The sequence below is a fragment of the Nipponia nippon genome, unplaced genomic scaffold, assembly GCF_047370975.1.
Source record: "Nipponia nippon isolate SJK-2023a ecotype South Korea unplaced genomic scaffold, ASM4737097v1 scaffold_13, whole genome shotgun sequence".
NCBI classification, from domain to species: domain Eukaryota; kingdom Metazoa; phylum Chordata; class Aves; order Pelecaniformes; family Threskiornithidae; genus Nipponia; species Nipponia nippon.
This window is the reverse complement of record NW_028262324.1, coordinates 9,977,043-9,994,506: the sequence shown is the minus strand read 5'-3', so window position 1 is coordinate 9,994,506 and position 17,464 is coordinate 9,977,043. Positions and strand designations below refer to the sequence as shown.

At 47.8% G+C, this 17,464-nt stretch overlaps 1 protein-coding gene across 4 annotated transcripts in view; it reads left to right on the top strand.

The window, feature by feature from the left end:
- Positions 1 to 17,464, top strand: part of LOC104013109 (somatomedin-B and thrombospondin type-1 domain-containing protein-like) — a 38,008-nt gene that overhangs the window by 16,782 nt on the left and 3,762 nt on the right. For 2 of the 4 annotated variants that reach the window (XR_015703060.1, XM_087750280.1), the window contains exons 1-4: positions 8,575 to 8,976; positions 12,316 to 12,510; positions 13,455 to 13,533; positions 15,332 to 15,508. Coding sequence is in view for 3 of the 4 variants with exons in the window: in XM_087750280.1 (XP_087606406.1) it covers positions 8,745 to 8,976; positions 12,316 to 12,510; positions 13,455 to 13,533; positions 15,332 to 15,508 (683 nt within the window). In the remaining variant the exon portion in view is untranslated. Of the gene's footprint in view, positions 1 to 8,574; positions 8,977 to 12,315; positions 12,511 to 13,454; positions 13,534 to 15,331; positions 15,509 to 17,464 lie in introns of those variants that run through there. The other 2 variants (XM_087750281.1, XM_087750282.1) reach the window with 1 other exon arrangement.

Genomic DNA, 17,464 nt, shown 5'->3' with positions numbered 1-17,464 from the left:
AATGTTGGCAATACTCAACCCATTTTCCAACTGGGTAATTCAAATTTCTGAAACATACATTGGTACTAGACCAATTGTCTTTTAAACTTCACCTATCTCAGTCAAATACTAATGTGCGTTCAGTTTATTGGCGAGATTTATTTAAAGCCAAGGTTTCTTAGGATGTGCAATCAACTGGAAACTTAAAAACAGGACCAGTTATAGTAAGTATATCTGGTTTCTTCTGCAGCTTGTATAGCTCATTACAGAGCCTGGTTAATCAGAACGGTTATGTCCATATGCAGTGTAATATTTCAAGTACCATATTTAAGCATGCTCTTGAATTTAGAGAGACACCTCAGTGTTCTGTTTAAGCAGCGTCTGTATTACTTTAGGATTTGCTTTCCATTTGGTTTGCTTTTCTTCCTAACATCTGGGGAGAGATTGAGCAGAGTGAAAAATGCGTGGCCTGGATGATAACTGCATTGAAGAAACTGTGCTGAAGACTATTCCAAACTGCTCCTGTGTTGTACAGGGTCCCGGGGACAAGTGGTGCTGTGTCACCCTGGAGCCTGATGCTGCTACTTGCATATGACCCATTTGTACTTGCTGACTCATAAAACAGCTCAACTGACTTGACAATTCGGGAAATAAATAAATGGGGATTTCTTTAGCTGTGGGTGGATTTATTTATCCCGAGTGTTACGCTGCATGGAAGGACAATATCTATTTTTTTATTGTCTCTTTTAGGAAAACCATTGTAAAAAAACCTTTGATATTTCTCTTGGATTTATCAGTTAGAGAAGATGAAGATGTTTTCGCTATTTCATCTTAATCGTATAAATAGCCACTTGTGAAAAAATAAAGAGGCCTGGATTCTGGCCTCTGCCAAGTTGCAGCTGTTGCTTTGTGACTAAAAAGAAGGAGAAATGGCGGCCTGGAGTCCCGGGCTCTTATGCTGAGAACACATTAGCCAAAGTGATCAACTTATGTGAGACAGGACGGTCTGATGGTGACTGGGACAACTGATCTTGCGGGGTGTGAACTGCGCTGCTGTTTCTGGGGTATGTGTGCACTTGTTTCTTCTGTAGCATCTCAGGCACACTTGGAGATTCCTCGTAGGAAGGGAATAAAATGGTCTGTGCTGAAGAAAAAAAATTTCATCTTTTAGTTGAGCCACAGGTTCTGTGGAGTGAGGAAAGACCTGCTGGGAGAAGTCCCTGGCTGTTTTGTACATGTCCCTGTCAATCTCTTCCATCCTTAAACACCAGCAGCAAAATCCTCCGAGCTATATAAGCGGGAGGCACTGAGCCGCAGTCCGAGTCAGCGAAGGGAGGAAAGGCTGTTGCCGCCTGCCGCTCCCGGAGCCATCTCGCAGCGTGGCGTGGGCTGCAGGAGCAGCGTTGCTGGAGGAGGATGCAAAGGTGCAAGGGCTGAAGGAGGAAGCAGTTGTCTGTGGAGGCAGCTGGTGAAAGCATGAGAATGGAGCTAGTTTGGGAGGAATCTGAAAAGTCAGGCACTGCTTTTGATTTAATGTGGGAGAGAGTCATGTAGCTTGTGGAACTGATAGAGGATTTTAGGCATTGTGTTCCTTCTGCTAGAGAGTGTGCCTTGTCATGGGGTTATTCTGGATTTAAAAGATTCCCAGTAATGCTTTGTGGAGTCAGTGACACACCCTGGACCTTCACAGGCTAGGGGAAAATGCCAGGTTTGACCTGAATGCAAACCTGTTCAAGGCTTTTCTTCTGCTTAGGGGAAGGAATATGGCTTACCTTGCTCATAGGGTCGCCTCTCACGGCTCAGACTCTCACAAATTGTTCCTTTATTTTCTCTTACGGAAAGAAAAAGAAAACTGGTCCAAACCCTGGAAGTACCAGGTTCAGAAAAGTTGGCTGGTTTCCGTTCCTTTTCTTCGGGAAAGCGAAAGACACAGGGAGAAAACCACTAAAAGCTTTTTATTAAAGTATTTATCTTTCCTATTTTCTAAATAAGACTTCTAGCCACTTTGAACCTTTTCCAGCTTTCATTAAAGAAAATAGCTTTTTAATGACAAGAAGTTTGTTTCCTTTATGCCCTGGGGTGAGTCATAGCCCTGCTCTCTATGGAGAGGCAGTACGTGATGGGGTTGGGTAGTGGCTTTTGGCAGGAGAGAGGAGGAGAAGGCTAGCACCCGTGGTTGCTGTGCCTATGGTCACATCTGAAGGAGAGGAGTGGGACTTCCCTCCTTCTCTTCTAGGCTGACTTTCCCCAATGGTCTTATAATGCTTATAATGTTATATATGAGAGGGGAAAAGGCAGAATAAGCAGATCATACTTCCCATGTGTTGGAGTCTGCTGGAGACACTAGTTTTGCCGTGTTGAGATGAAGCCTTTATCAAGGGTGAATGCTTTTGGGGTTTAAATCCAAGAAGGTGTGTGCTCAGCCGTAACTGCTCTGCCGTGGTGTGGGTTCTCTCAGCAGTCCCTTGAGAGTCTTGGGGACAAAACTGTGAGCTGAAAAACAGCAGATGCTTTGGACCTAGCTGGTCATAGAGGCTTTGGAGAAGACTGCTGCCCTCTGCTAGTGCCTGCTCTGCACTCCCTCTGGGAAGCTGATGTGGTTCTCCTCTCTGCAGCTGGCTGAGGGTGAGTTTTACAAGGGTGGCAAAGGCGCATCTGAAGAGGTGTGCAGCAGTTGTTGGTCTCCTGAGCACATGCAGAAAAGTCCAGATCTAACAAGAAGGGATTTTTTTTCTGGATGAGATGCTTTTTGGTCCCTGGGTCAATAGCCCAGTTCAGATCTGCTGGCCAAAACTCCCTTCAGTCCCAATGAGATCCCATCCCTTTGTCAGAGTATAGGACTGTTCCTGGGTGGGCTTTGTTTGCAGGTGGACTTTAGGACTATTTGGTTCGATGTTCTTCTCTACTTTGGGAAAAGACAGAGTAATCTCAAATACGTGGGCTCGTAATCTGAATTTTCTTCAGATTTTCTTCAGGAAAATCTCTGAACCTCACTCGGTATCAACTCTTCTCCCATGTTTCTGTGTGCTAAAACCTAGCAGATGTGTACGGGAAGGGAATGCTGCTTAAAGGTCTTTTCACTTCTATTCTAAGATCCCAAAGGACACTGCGAAGGAGAGAATTGCAGTGCAGAGTAAAGCTGCGTTAGGTTCCCTGCAGATGCATTCTTTGCTTACTGGTCTTGATAAAAGAAAATTCCACCTGAATCTTTTCTCAAATAAGCCTTTTTTAAGACTCAATGCTTAGTCCTCCTCCCTTTCCTGACCCCCCAACACTTCTTTAATTATGGCTTTCTGCACAGGGTGCCTGGGGTAAGCAGGCAGACAGGCATTCTAAGAAAGCAGGAGCAGGTGTGAAAGTAAATCAGCCAGCTCTTCTAGTTCTTACTATTATTATTTTGAGTTTGTCAAAAGAAAGAAAAAAACTTAATTCTTGTATTAGTATATTTTCACATATGAGACTCCACTCTTTTTCTCAGCACTAAGAGCTTGTTACCTGCCTGCGTGCATTTGTTTTCACCTGGGCCTTAAGTGTGTGAATTCATACTGTGAGTGGGGTGCTTGGGAAAGCAAGACCACATCCACAGCAGTGATTTCTTTTGTTGTTAGGGGTTAGCTAAACTAAAGACGGACTCGAGAGAAGCAGGACCTGTGAGGTGAGTGAGGAATTGGATGTTAGAAACGCAGCTATGGCAGAGAGATCAACGGTGGAGCTGCTGAGGCAGAGTCTGGGACGGTGGCACCTCTCCCCGACTCAAACCGCTGGCCGGGCAGCCCCTCCTGCCAGGGTGGTTCTTCAGCCTGGGGAACAGGGACAAATTAAGGGACAAATCAATGGAGATCTATAAAATCCCAAGTGGCTTTGAGAAAGTAAATGAGAATTCATTGTTCCCTGTCTCTTCCAATACAAGAACTAGGGATTCAAATTAAATTAGCTGATGGTAGGTTCAAAACTTCGTGCGCTGTGTAGCATGGGATACTGCTATGAGAGACTGTGGGTGCTGAAAGTTTACATGGGCTCAAAATGAGATGGGAGAGAATTTGTATAAGATATGGACTGAGGCATAGGCACTACCTGTTAGGAAATCCTGGAGGTGAAACTACCAGAAGTGTAAGAGCATTCTGAGGAAATACATTCAACCTGTCTTCTATTCCCTCCTCGGCATCTGCTATCAGCTGCTCTTGAAGACAGATACTGGGGGAGAGAGGTCTTTGTTTTGACCCAATGCAGCTTTTCCAGTGGACGAATAAACACTCAGCTTTTTATCAGCAGCATTGCGAGCTCAAATCCCAGTTTCTGCTCTCTGCTCTGGTACAGTTAGATCAGCTCTGAGGAGTAAGAGGATACTAGCTTGTGCAAAGGATGTCTTTGACCTGTCTTAGGAACGAGCTGTGTGCACTGAGCTCGTTTGTTAAGAGCTGGGGCTGGCAGGACTAGGACAGCAGCATCCTCAGGGTCTAGGATGGGATGAAGGGCTAGGATGCTTCAAAGATTTCCTACTGCCAGGGCATGGGGAAGGGAGTTAAACACTTGAATGAAACAAACAGTAAAACCTCAGGTGAATGGCTTCAGTGGAATAGCCAGGCAGGGTAAATCCTCGGAGACAGCCAGGTGTTTCTTGCACGTGTTCCCTGCTTTTCCTGAGCTGGAGGCTTTTTTTCCTATCTGCCACACAGAGGGAAGGATCTGGGATGGGAAAACATTCAGCAAACTACAGAATCAGGTGAGTGCTGTGAGCACAAAACCACAGCAGTTGCTTTGGCCTTGGCGTGAGGCCAGCTTGCCCCCATTCTGCCTGATCAGTCAGGCAGAAGCATAATGGACAGTTGGAGAGTTAGTTAAGAATAGTGTGGGGCAGTTCAGTCTCGCTTTGGATTCCTGTTGGTGGTCCTCTCCTCTGCTGCACTTTGTCTCCAGTTCAGGCAGGCAGGGCGTAGGAGCAAATGCTGCTACTCAGCCAGAGCAGCAGCCTGAGGGGAGTAAGAGGAAACGTAGGGCTTGTGTCTGAATATAAATACTGTTGAAAATAAAACAGCCTGTTTCAGAAGATGCTGAAGCATCATTTCCTAAAGGGGGTTATCCCCAGAAATGGGATGATGGAATAGGAAGAAAAGGGTTGGAAGGTTTTTACATAATTACAAGTTGGGAGCTCAGCTTCCAGAGGGTGGAGGGGTGACAAGAGTTGGCATCCAGTTTTGATCCATACAATTGCTATGTGTGGTTAGAGCAAAGTCCCTGATTACCAACTATCCCAAAAGGTCTCAGCCTCTTGCTGAGTTTCCTGGTTTTGGAGTTTTGCTGCTTCTATCAGATTAGTTAGTTGTAGGAAGCTTGACCATTTGCCCCAGCTTTTCTTTGAAAACATTAATGTTTCTGTGGGTTTCTCTGCTTCCTGCTGATATTTAAAAACTGAGAACAAAGTTGCTACGTGCAACTGGAATTCCTCCATGCTCCTCTGTCCTCAGCGGGACATAGTCTGTTTAGGACCACATGTGCTAAAACTCACCACCGAAGCCTGGAAAAGTGTGCCTTTGCATGCTCTCATCTCTGGGCATGCGACGGGAAAGGCAGCAGACCACAGACCAGACTCTGCTGCAGAAACTTTCAAGTTGGTACCTGTTCACAGCAGCAAACGTGTAGGTGGAAATACTGACCTTTGCCGCCTTTTGGAAAAGTATTGTTGCCATTGCTGTTGATTTGCATCATGTTCTGGAAAGCTTGTGTGAACTGGTGGTGCTCCTTGCTGAAATATGATGAACAAGTAGAGCATCCCTTGTGATAGCCTTGGAGAAGGGCTTGCATGAGCTGGCAGCCAGCTCTCCTGTGGCCTTCACATATCTGTAGAAATCAGCTCCAAGAAATCAGATCACTTGGTTGGCTACTTTCCTTCTATGCTTTTACAGACTTGGCTGTGACAATGGAAAGTAAAACCAGACACTCTAAACCAGAACCATTTTTTTTTGTCCTGCATACTGATAGCTCTGCTAGTTTCCTTATTGCTGGAATGTGCAAGAATCCAAGTCCTGCGCAAGGGACGTAAAGTGCAAGGGGCTGTTAAAAAACACAGAACAAAGAAAATACTGCTACCCTAACGCATTTGCAATGTACATATAAACTATCAGGTGACAGGGGCAGAGAGGCAAAGGGGCAAACACTTTGGAATAGGGTAAATCCTATTTAAACACCTGGTAAATCCTATCCAGGCTACATAATAATCTTTTTTTTTGTTTTGTTTTGTTTTTTTCTTTTGGTTTTTTGTTGGAAAGTTATGGCAAAATAAAGTTAAAGAAGGGGCTGGTATTGGACAGCGTTCCCCATTCCACAGATGGGTGGATCAGCCTGTGGTGCAGGCAGGGACACTGATTAACTATCCAGAGTGAAAGTGAGCGTAATCTTCCCTTTGTCCCTTGGAAGGGACATTCCATCTGCAACATCCTCCAGCCCCTCAGAGTTAACAAAGGGAGCAGGAGGGCCTCTGCGAACTGGGTCAGTGGCAGCTCCAGCACAGTCCAGCTTCATTAAGCGAAGGAAAATGAGTGAGAGGGCAGGAAGGGCAGGAACCCTGTGTGGCCAGCAGGGAAAGCAGCTGGGTTTGAACAAGCAGATGAAGTCGTGTTTCCAGCCACCCTAGTGAGCTGCCCCTTGGTGTTCCCTGCAGGTTGGAAGACACAATCTCTACTGCCAAGGACAGCCCTGCAAGCTGTTCTGCTCCTGAACCTCTCCGTGTCAGATGGACTAGCCACATTTCCTTTCTGTAAAGCACACTTGCTTGGCTCCAATATTCCTCATAGGGCCAACAGTCCCACTTTTAGACTCGGGAATTGTCTTGCAAGAAATCTGTTGCTGGGCTGATGTGGTCCAGCATGGCTTGGGCCATGTTTTCCTTGGCTTCTTTAACATTACCATCTTTGGTCTGTCAGGGGGGAAAAAAACCCAAAACTTAAAACATCCCCTAGAGCTATGTCAAACCAGAACAAGGGAGAACTGCTTTCAGACTGGGAATGGGAGATAAGCAGAAAAGTTTGCTCCCAAGAGCTTCAGGTGGGGGTGGATTGAATATAAACCCGACTGAGATGTCTGGACCCAGCTCCAGTTTTCCTAATAGCGCAGGGTCAGTCGAAATTGCAGCCTTTATGCGGACGCATTGCTTTCTAAAGCTAATTTTCATTCAGTCAGTTTTCTGTGTCTCAGAATAATGTGAATGTGTTCCTCCTACCCCAACAATTGTTGGCAGGGGGATTTGGAGCATGGCAGCATCAGTGCTGGAAACAGAAACACCTGGGAAGTGTGCTCTGTTGCTGCCCCTCAGTTAATTGCGCAAGAGCCGCACTGGCCTCTGGTTTGTGTTGACTAATTAGCTGAGTAATGCAATCTCCTTCTTAATGTTCTTCCTGTTCTAGATCAAGAATGAGACATACATTGATTAAATGACCTACCCGTGCAGTCACATAGTGAGTGACTCATTGGCAGAGGCAGGAATTAACACCTGGTATGGTTACATTCCTGCTTCCTAGACCCCATGGCCTCCTATTTCTAGTGCTCTTCTCTTTCCTCTCTTGGCCTTTTTGCCTCTTCCCCACCGTAGGATTTGTTACATGGGCGATTTCCAAGGTGACAACATCTGACCACTGCCAAGAAAACGAGACATCTGTCCTTTGCTGCAGACTTCTATGGACATACAAAGAAGCTAAAGTTCCCTTTATTTCTTATCTTTTTTGGAACACTTTACCACGTTATGCCTGAGCTGGTGCGGTGCCAGGTCTCCTATGCTCCCATGCCTCCTCCAGCATTACACATGATGAAGGTGTTAGCCTGTCCTCTAATATTATTTTCTGTTTTTCTAGAAGCATCTTTGCTGCAGTCTCCCTGAAGTGGGAACACTCTGCCCATACCCACTGTTAGTACAACAGCACGATCAGTCGCAAAAAATCAGTGGGTGGGTTTTATAAATCCCCGTTCAGTATTCAGCAAGGTATAACATCTGTTGTGATCAATATTTCAGAGCAAGTCTGCTTGATAAAAAGTTACAGTAAAGCCTTTAGCTTTCTACTGAATAGCTAAATAATTCACAGGAGTGGCTCTAATCATTTTAAGCTTCTTGCATTTGAAAGTAAGCAGAAAATTCACAGTAATTCTGTAGAGAGGCAGTATGGCCAGCTGGATCGTCTTTCTTACAAGCTGCTGTACTGGGAATGAAGTACTTTCAGGTTTTTAATGGCTCATGAGGTATGCTGGAGTCGAATCTGGCAAAAAATGCTCTCTCTTACCATTTGGTTTTGATGATCACCGTGATGATAATTTGGCTGGTAAGTGCCAGCAGTCCGTGCAGAAATTACACCCTCTAGTTTTTAAAGTCTGCAGAAACGGACCTGTTGGATGCACGGGCATCGTGAGACGCCAGGAAGGTTAAGGCACCTGCCCGGACAACAGGGGATACCGGCCTCAGGAGCAGCTCTCGCCGCCAGCCCGTCGCAGGGCGCCGGGCGGGGCTGCCCAGGCGCTGCTCCGCGGACCCGCCCGAGCAGCGCGGGGGGCGGGGGCTCTGCCCGCCCTGGCGGCACCGCTGGCGCCCCGCGGCCCCAGCAGCAGGCGGCCGCCGCCGCCGCCGGGCTCCCTCCGCCGCAGCGCCCCGGCCCCGCCCGCCGCCTTCCCCCGTGCAGCGGCGGGGCCAGGGCGCGGGGGAGGCGGGCCGGCTCCTTCCCCCTCAGCGCCCGCAAGCCGGCAAGCGGGCCGGGCTGCGGGGAGCGAAGGTCGGGGAGGGCGCCATGGCGGGGTGCCCCCGCTGGGCCGCCCTGCTGCTGCTGCTGCTGCTGCTGCTGCTGCTGCCGCCGCCGGCCCTGCCCGGCTGCGCCGCCCGCGGGCTGTGCTGCCCCGGCCGCGACCCGGCCTGCCTGAGCGCCGGCTGGCGGCCCGACGGCTCCCACGGGCCCTGCTACTGCGACCAGGCGTGCGCCCGCACCCTCGACTGCTGCCACGACTACGCCGAGGCCTGCCCGGGTGAGTGGCTGCCCCCCAGCCGAGCGGCACCTGCCGGCCCTCGGCGCCCCGGCTGCCTCTGAAAGCGCCGCCGGGCTCCGCTTTGCTCGTGGGAAAAGCGAGAGGGGGCCGGCGGGGATGCGGGTGGCCGAAGGAGGGATGCTGCAGGCTCCCCGCCCAGGTGGCGGGTCTCGGGGGTGCTGAGGTCCCCCGGTTTCCCCGGGAGCAGATAGCTGGCAGGGCGCGTCAGGATGCTGCGTGTCGGTACAGGACACAAACGTGAAACGGGACGTTTCCTGACTGAGCCAGAATCCCCTGATCCCTTTGCCTCTTGTGGATTGAATTGCTATGGACGGGATCAGATCTGCTGCTTGTGTTAATCTGCACATCCCTGCAAAAGGCATCGATAGCTGCAGCGTGTGGCTGCAGCTCTGGCATTTGATCTGGCGAGAGCCTCCACCACAGTGCCCGAGCAGCTGAGTGCCGGGGTCCCTGGGCAGCGCTGCCTACCCGAGGAGCACAGCAACACTCCCTCCGTAAACATCTTCCACTAAAGTGCAGATCTGAACTAAGCAGAGAAGTTATTTTAGCAAGTGGTGCAATATCTCATATTCCCTTCCCACAAACAGCATCCTCAAGGAGTCTTACCTGCTCACATAATGCCTTTTTTTTTTTTTTTTTAAACCTGCGTAGCTGTGCCTTAGCAGAGTTTTGCTCTAGGCAGATGGGCAGACATTCCTGTGATTCAATTCCCTTTTTCCTTTCAAGAGAGAGCTGGAAAATGGGTGGGAAATAAGTTCATTCCAAAGTGATTTAAACAAGCTACGTCTGTGAACGAGGACAGGCTGGCGGGTCTGCAGACCAACAACTCCCAAGTGCAGCAGAGAGCAGTGAGCATGAAAAGTGCCACCCATGGGATCCCATAAACCGACCTCACCCCTGCCCTGAGGCCGGGCACCCCAGGTCTGCCCGGAGGGTGCAGCGTGGCTGTCCTGCCGGTGGGGCTGTCAGGGGAGGGCTGTGTTGGTGGGTGCCAGGTGCCCCAGTGCCTTTCATGTCTGAATACGGCTGGGCTGTTGGGTGCTCCTTCAGCACCGCTGCGGCTGCGCCCTGCTGCTCGGGGAACCTCTCTTGTCTGTTCTTCATAGTACCGAAGAGTAATAAGAAAAATGTCTCTGCAGCCCTTGCCACACATCGTGAGGGGATAGCAGAGGGCAGTCGCTGCTCCCTTTCCGAGCCGGGCACCCTGCAGCCGGACGGGTGTCGCAGCCCTTGCTGCTGCGCTCTCCCGGCCCGGTGCCATCCTGTGGCTCACCGAAGCAATAACAGCATCCTGCTTACCGAGGTCTGGCGAGAAAGCTGGTTTTGTGCGGCATAAGGTATTGCTGCATTATTTCTTGTGAGTCATTTGTGCTGGGTGTAAGGGACTACTTTGACTTGTATTACCTCCGTAGCCTGGCCTTTTTTCAGTAATTTTCTTTTTCTCACCACTAAAGAGTTACTTTATCAAACTGACTTGTAAAGCAAAATATTAAGGCAAAGGCATTAATATCTGACGCCAAACAAAACTGAAGAGAGCAGAATATTCCAAATAAATCAGATGCACAAAAGGATTATAATGTTAGGTAGCCTACAATCCAATGCACAGGCTTTTTTTGTGGTGCCTGGCTGCATATATGAAATGTCTCAATTACTTAGGTAATTGATTTAATTCCTAATCTTTGAAGAGGTTTAAAAAGCTGTTTGTGGTGACTTTATACAAGGGAAAGCAATAGCGTTTGAAAGATCTTCCTAAAGTTTCTGAAGACAAGGGCAGTTTCACATGAGGTTAATGCAGTAATTAGGGGTTATCTGTGTTCCGTGGGAGAATAAATTGAAGTATCAAGCTTGAGCTGCTCAGAAAGGCTGGGATTCGCGACAGTGTTTAGCAGCTTGCCACCCGATGAAATTGGTGGGACTCAGGCTTTTGAATGCCTCTGTAAATCAGAGTGCGAATGTCTGTCACTGCAAGGTGCTGAGCATAGTGGCTCTAAATGGATTTTAATGGACTCATGTGCATCTTTAAATTGAGTGATAGATTAGTAGTGGAGCTGGACTCAGAACCGAGGCATTCCTCGTGCCTGAGCTCAGCGTCGTGGGTCGAATGTTTCTGTCCTTGCACAGTTTGCCTCTTGAGTACTCACAGGGATGTTGGCAGCAGGTAGCTTGCAAGTGCAGCCCTTCCCTTAGTGTACGTAAGGTGGTGCCTGCTGGCCTTTAGCTGGGCACTGTGTGCGTGAGGCACCCAGCGGCTGAACCAGCAAGGTAGGAAACCTGGTAAGACACCTCTTCACTGGTGCGACTGAAGTTTGATGTCCTTAGAAGTACTGGTGTGGTATTGTCATACGCTGGCCAAGCTCAGTCACAAGATACAGAAATGCAAGGAGAGGGACTGTAGCCAACTGAGAATATGTGGGGGAAAAAAACCTATATGAGTCTAGGCTGACCTGCAAGTGTTTTTCTCCAGAGGTATTGCTCTTGAAGGTTAGGTTGTGTTGGTTAAGTACAACCGATCAAGTATATCATGGGCTGTGGTTCCAGGTTGCCTTTGAGAGACACCAGCAGGTGAATGCTCCTGTGCTCGAGTGATTCCTGTGTTATTCTTGATAGTTCTCTCCAAAGATTCAATCCTATAAAACTCAACTATGGGCATGCTTATGGGGAAGAGATGACAAAAGGGGATATGTGACACAGGGAATGGTACCAGTGTATTTCAGACTGAATGGACGGGATATTGAATGCTGAAGGAAGACATTTCTTTAGCTGCATGGAGGCCAAAGCCTAGGGGTTTAGCACCATGGATACTGTGTGAAAGCAAGTAGGGATGCTCAATGATGTGAAGATTCTTGAAGCGTTACTTAGTGCCGGTTCCCAAACTTTAACGTCATGAGTCACATCCTCAGAATATTTTGGGATTGGTTTCAACGCATACAAAGTGGAAGCCATTGTATTTCATTTTGTTTCCTGAACTCAACTCCAGCCCGCCACGCAATGGTCCGAACTCCATGGCTGGCCATCATTTGCTGTGTGACATCTCACAAGAGAAGTCAGTAAGATTTCAGGCCTTATCTGCATGAAGGGTCTACGACACCCTCCCTTTCCTCCTGCTCTTTATCCCCCGCCTCCCCTACCACTCAATTTGACCTTGTCTAATTTTAAAACTTTTCTCAATTCATCCAGTGCCCAACACAACTGTGGGACAGGTGTGAAATAAGGAAGGTTGTACTGAGCTATGTCAAAAAGTGTCTTTTTCTGGAGAAGGCACGTCACTGGCATCATTTCTGTAACCTTCCACATCCCTGTTTGTTACTCTTCCTCCAGTTATCCCCTGTGTCGTATCTCAGTGGAGCGTCTGGAGTGGCTGTGCAGAGCCTTGCAAGACAACATATCGTGTTCGGAGGAGGCACGTCATCCAGGAGCCCAGGAATGGGGGAGAGGCATGCCCTCCTCTGGAGGAGAGGGCTGGCTGCGTGGAGTACTGGACTCAGCAAGGAACAGAGTGCAAACAGTCCCTGAGTAAGTCAACTGAAAATGTAAGTGTCTGGGTAATCAGGGGGAGGACTCTTGTTTGGGTCAGCAGAGCTGATCTTTCTTTACTGTATTTGAAAAGAATTGTTTTCAGACACCAGCATGTTTGCTCTGGGCCTCTCTGGTGTAATTGAGAACTGAGCTCTTCACACAGGGGCTTAGAGATATCCTTCCCGGGACAGCATTTGAAAGTAGTGCCTGCCGTTTGCTGTCATCTGCTATGTTTAAAAGTGAAATATTACAGGCCTGTTGTGATCTCACTTATACAAGTGTAAATCTCTGGCAATTTTGATAGAGTTGGTAGATTTATGCCTGTTTAAAACTTCTGTAAGTGGGTGTTGAGCACTTTTTTTTTTCTTTTTTATGTATTTTTTTTTGTTTTATGAGTCATCTGCAAGAAGTCATGAAGGAGCAATACCCATCAAAGGCAAGGTATGACTTCTCTGCACTGGAGCAGAGTGCAAGCAAAGGAGAGCTCCAAGTAGTTTCTGGAGAAAAAGCCTGATTTCAGTTTGTTCAAATCAACTTTTCATGACATACCTTTACTGATTTTTAGAACTGTTTGTCATTTTTGCTGGTATTTTGGGGTCATAATCTGTCCAGTCTGGATGTTGGCTACAACTGACTTCTTCAAACCTGTTGAGAGTTGGTATGAAGTGAATATTGCCTCCCCTCTCTGTCTTTTGATTGTGCCCGATAAGTAGGCTTACTCTGCTCAGGCAAAAATCTGGCAAGAATACAGATTCTCTTTTCAGTGAAATGGTTGATGGCTACGGATAATATGAAAATACAAAGTTAGAATTGTTTTTGTTTCCTGCTGAAGATAAAACTGTGTGACATTAAAGACCCATCTTTACTGTTTTGCAGACGTAAACAGCCTTAGTGCAGTATTGCCACTTATGCTATGTGCTCTTTCTCTTTGATATACACAGTCCCAGCATTAATAACAACAGGAGGGTTTGGAAAAGCGAGGAAAAAAAGAGCTGCAGCTGATGGCAATGAAAGAGCAGGGTAAGTTGGAGGCTCAGCACAGGGGCTCAGTCATACTCCAGTGTCTCTCTGGTTGCAGTTTTGGGCCCAGCTTTTGCTGATGAGAGTCGGCATTTCCCAGCAGAAGGGCAGCACTTCACTAGAGCAGGGTGCTGCTCTCTTCTCGGCGACAGCAGTATCTGCACTGCGCCCGAAGGTTGTGGGTCTGCTTCGATGTAAGGCCAGTACAAGACTGAAATTCAGCTTTTCATTCAGGGCATTGCTGCTGTTTAAGGTTGTGTGATCAAAAAGCCAAGGGCCATTCACTTCAGCTCTTGCCAATGTGGAACCTGCTGCAGTTTGCGCTTTTTTACATAAATGGGGTAAATTCTCAGGGGGCAGAGTTTGCCATCTTCTTGCATGAGAAGCACATCCCTCTCCCATTTCAACCCCCCTTGGCTGTAACACTGCCTGTTTTCCCCTGCAGCACTGTTGCACAGCACAGGTACAGGCAGGGTTGTGCAGAAAGGCCTGTTGCATTTTACCTTCTGAGACACAGCCGTCTCTGCGTGTGCTGCTCTGCCTCCAGGCTGGTGCCTCACACACAGGGGAGCTGGCATCAGCCTTCCCAGTCCTCCTCTTTCCCAGTTGGGGTCATCGCTAGCAGTGACACAGTGCTGATGGGAAAAGTTGTCTTCCACCCCGTAACCCCTCGTACACAGCTTTGCAAGCTAGTTATTCCCCAGGGGTTCTTATTGCAGTCCTGGTGGTTTGCCTGTTTCTTGTTGAGAGCTGCCATTCCTGTAAACACCGTGTGGGGTTTCCCAGGGCTGCTCTTGCAGCATGAAGCAGCCATGCACTTGGTGATTTACTTCCCCACATGTTGTTGTACCTGTAAGTGTTTCCATAGTAAGTGGGTGCATCCATCCCCCTCACTTAAGTGTCTGAAGGAAAGAGCATCTGTTCACCCCGAGCCTCCCTTGGACTTCTCATTAGTTGAGCCTTCTCCCTGCAAAATTCAAAAATGTGAGCACAGCTCTACTGCACGTGTATTTATCCTTGCTCTCTTTCCCTCAGATAAGACAAGGAAGCGAACTGCTCCTGTGGTTCAGTGTGCTGCTTGAAAGTGTTTGGAAATCCCCATGATGACTGATACAGAACCAGTCTAGACTAGAACCCAATTCTCTGCTGTGTTTATAGACGATTACTGAACTTCCTTGGTTTTCCCCTCCAAACAGGGCCAGTTCTTTTGGGCTTTCCTCTCAGGTTTGGTTAAAATCAGAAGCACAGAAAAGTCTGAGCAGGGCAGAAGCGCTGTGTCCTCCCACTGAGATATGACAACCTCACTCTGTCTCTTAGGAGGGAGATCATCACAAGGAAAACCTTTACAGACCAAATCTTAGCTCCTGTCGCAAGTTGCTCCACAAAACCCGTTTTAAGTAACCGATTGTAGATGATAGAGAAAGAGTGGTTCAGCAAATGGATACCAGACTTGGAATCAGAAGACCTGTCTGTTGTTTTTTTGGCTTTAGTCAAATGCTTGACCAATCTGTGTCTCTATTTGTAAAAACAGATGCCAGTAAAACCTGATATTTTTTGATATGTAAGTTGAAAACACGAGCACAGTAGTTTTATTCCCCATTTAACCTTGTCAAAATGCAGGTGCACCACATGGTCTGGTTTTTATGTCCTTGGCGGTGTGTGGGGGGGTTTGTTTGTTTTTTGTTTTCTTAATTAGTGATAGCGATCTATGGTCACCCAGTTTAGTCCGGCTCTTCCAGTCGCGTGGAGGGCTCTAATCTGGTTATTGAGCTAACCTACTCGGTTATTTTGGTTGCAGGTACTGTGTTGAATTCCAGCTTGTGGCCATCACGCCGGGCTGCTTGCACAGCCACCACTCGTACACTCACTGGATGCAGTATCTCAGGGAGGGCCACACCGTCTGCGTGGAGTGTCAGCACCCGGCTTTAGACTCCAGAAGTCTACATTGTTATGGGGATGGCAGTGGAAGCAAAAAGTAAGAGTTTTAGCTTTTGTTTTCATGTTGAATTTTTCATTCTTCCCCCTTGATCTGCTTGTCCCAGTTTCATAATGTGCTGCACGCAGCTCTCTGGAGCACTCTACGGGTATTAACTGGTGTTTGTTGCATACCATGAGTTTCTTGCAGAGATGAAATGACCTGGTGAAGCTCACGTATTAAACCAGTGGCAGAGCCAGGAGTGCAGTGTGGGAGTACTTGCACTTAGTCTGCTAAATCTCATTGACTTTTAAGTGGCACAGTTGTGGAGTATTTTTGTTGTAAAGACACTCCAGCCATGCTTCTAAGGTTAACAGTCCTGTCAGATGTCAAATAAAAACAAACCTGTTTCTGATTTTTAAGCACTGGGAATTTTGTTTCTACGAGTGACCCTTTATGAGTATTTCTGGCAAGTGGCAGCTGGCTTAGGGACTTGGGTACGTGCTGGCACCTGAGGTTGGATGGAAGTACTGTTAAATCTTTGCACTTTCAGCATCCTTTCCCTGGAAAGCTGAAGAAGCTTTGGGGTGATTGATGGGGACCACCCAGGTTGTACAAATTGGGCAGACTCCAGCAAAGATGAAGGGAATGGCTTGAAGCTGCAAAACACATCTGTGGCAGAGCCAGCAACAGAGGAGTCCTGGCTCCCAAGCCTCTGCTGTGGTCACTGGAGGCACAGCTTCTGCACTGCTTTTGTCCTGATACTCTTAACCCCATTGTAAGTTTATTAAAGGCATCCTCTGAAACTGGTTAGTAGCCCTGCCTGAGAAAATCATTGCTGGGCAGGGGTATTTTTAAAACTTAAATAAATGTTGAAATAAGCACGTTCATTTGAATGAGAAACTCTAAACTAGGATTGTCAGGCCTCAAGCGCACAATGTATTGTGCTACCAAGACTGCCAATAATGGCCTTTTTAGGCAGGGTTTTTTCTCAGGCTTTTGGTAAGAGGAAGTCACATTAGAGTCTTTTCCTTCCCTGCCTCAGCCTGTCATGTACAAATGTTCCAGAAGCTTTTAGATAAAGAAGAAAAAAAATCTTAACTGGTGCGGCCAGGAGTAGCTCTTACCTGCACTCAACATGTAAATGATTATAAAAGCTTACAGTAATGTTATTTTACTAAAACCCTGGAGCCAGACAGGAACATCAGATTAAGCGAAATAAAAAATATATTCAGGAATTCGTTTCCTCGTTGGGCTGCAAAAAGAAGGGGGCATTTTCATTCGCCTGATCTGGTGAACAGCACCGTAGGCGGAACGGAAGCACAAAGAAAATGGAGCTGTGTCCTTTAGGAATGATGATCTGATCATCAGGTGTTGGCAGGCTGAAGGCTGAAGAGGGGAAGCAATAATGGAGTTGGGGTGGATGGTGCCTGGTTCGCTGAAGTCAGGACTCAGCCCACGTGTCAGCAGATGGTTTGAATCCATCCCAGTTGAGCAGAGCCTAGGAATTGCTCCCAGAGTCTTGCTGGAGGTCTGTAAGATGAACTGGTGGGTCCATTTCATTATAGGCATGTGAGAGCCAGCCGGGGAGCCAACTTTTAACACAGTGAGATTTACCCCTCCAGCATTACTGCCTATAATGTCAAATGAAGTCATGTCTGTGGCATTTTCTAGGCAGGTGTGAGCTCTCTATGTGTGTGCCAGGCTGAGGGACTGTGTGTGTTCACTTGGGTTCATTGCCAGGGTAGTAACGTAGGCTTGGAGGACAGGCAGGGCTGGCCTGAGCAGTGGACAAAGCTCCTACCTACAAAAGGCAATGGAGGTGCACTGTAAGCCTCCTTGAAGCAGCGGTGCTGGGCAGCTTTGTCAGAGATGAATGCGTGACTGGCAGGTGGAACATGAATGATGTCTCTGGTCTGCTGCTTCCTCGTCCTCTGCATGTGTGTGTGTGTGAAGCCCCCCTTACATTTCACATGGATCCTTTAGGTAACTCCCACATATCCCCTAGATAGGTGA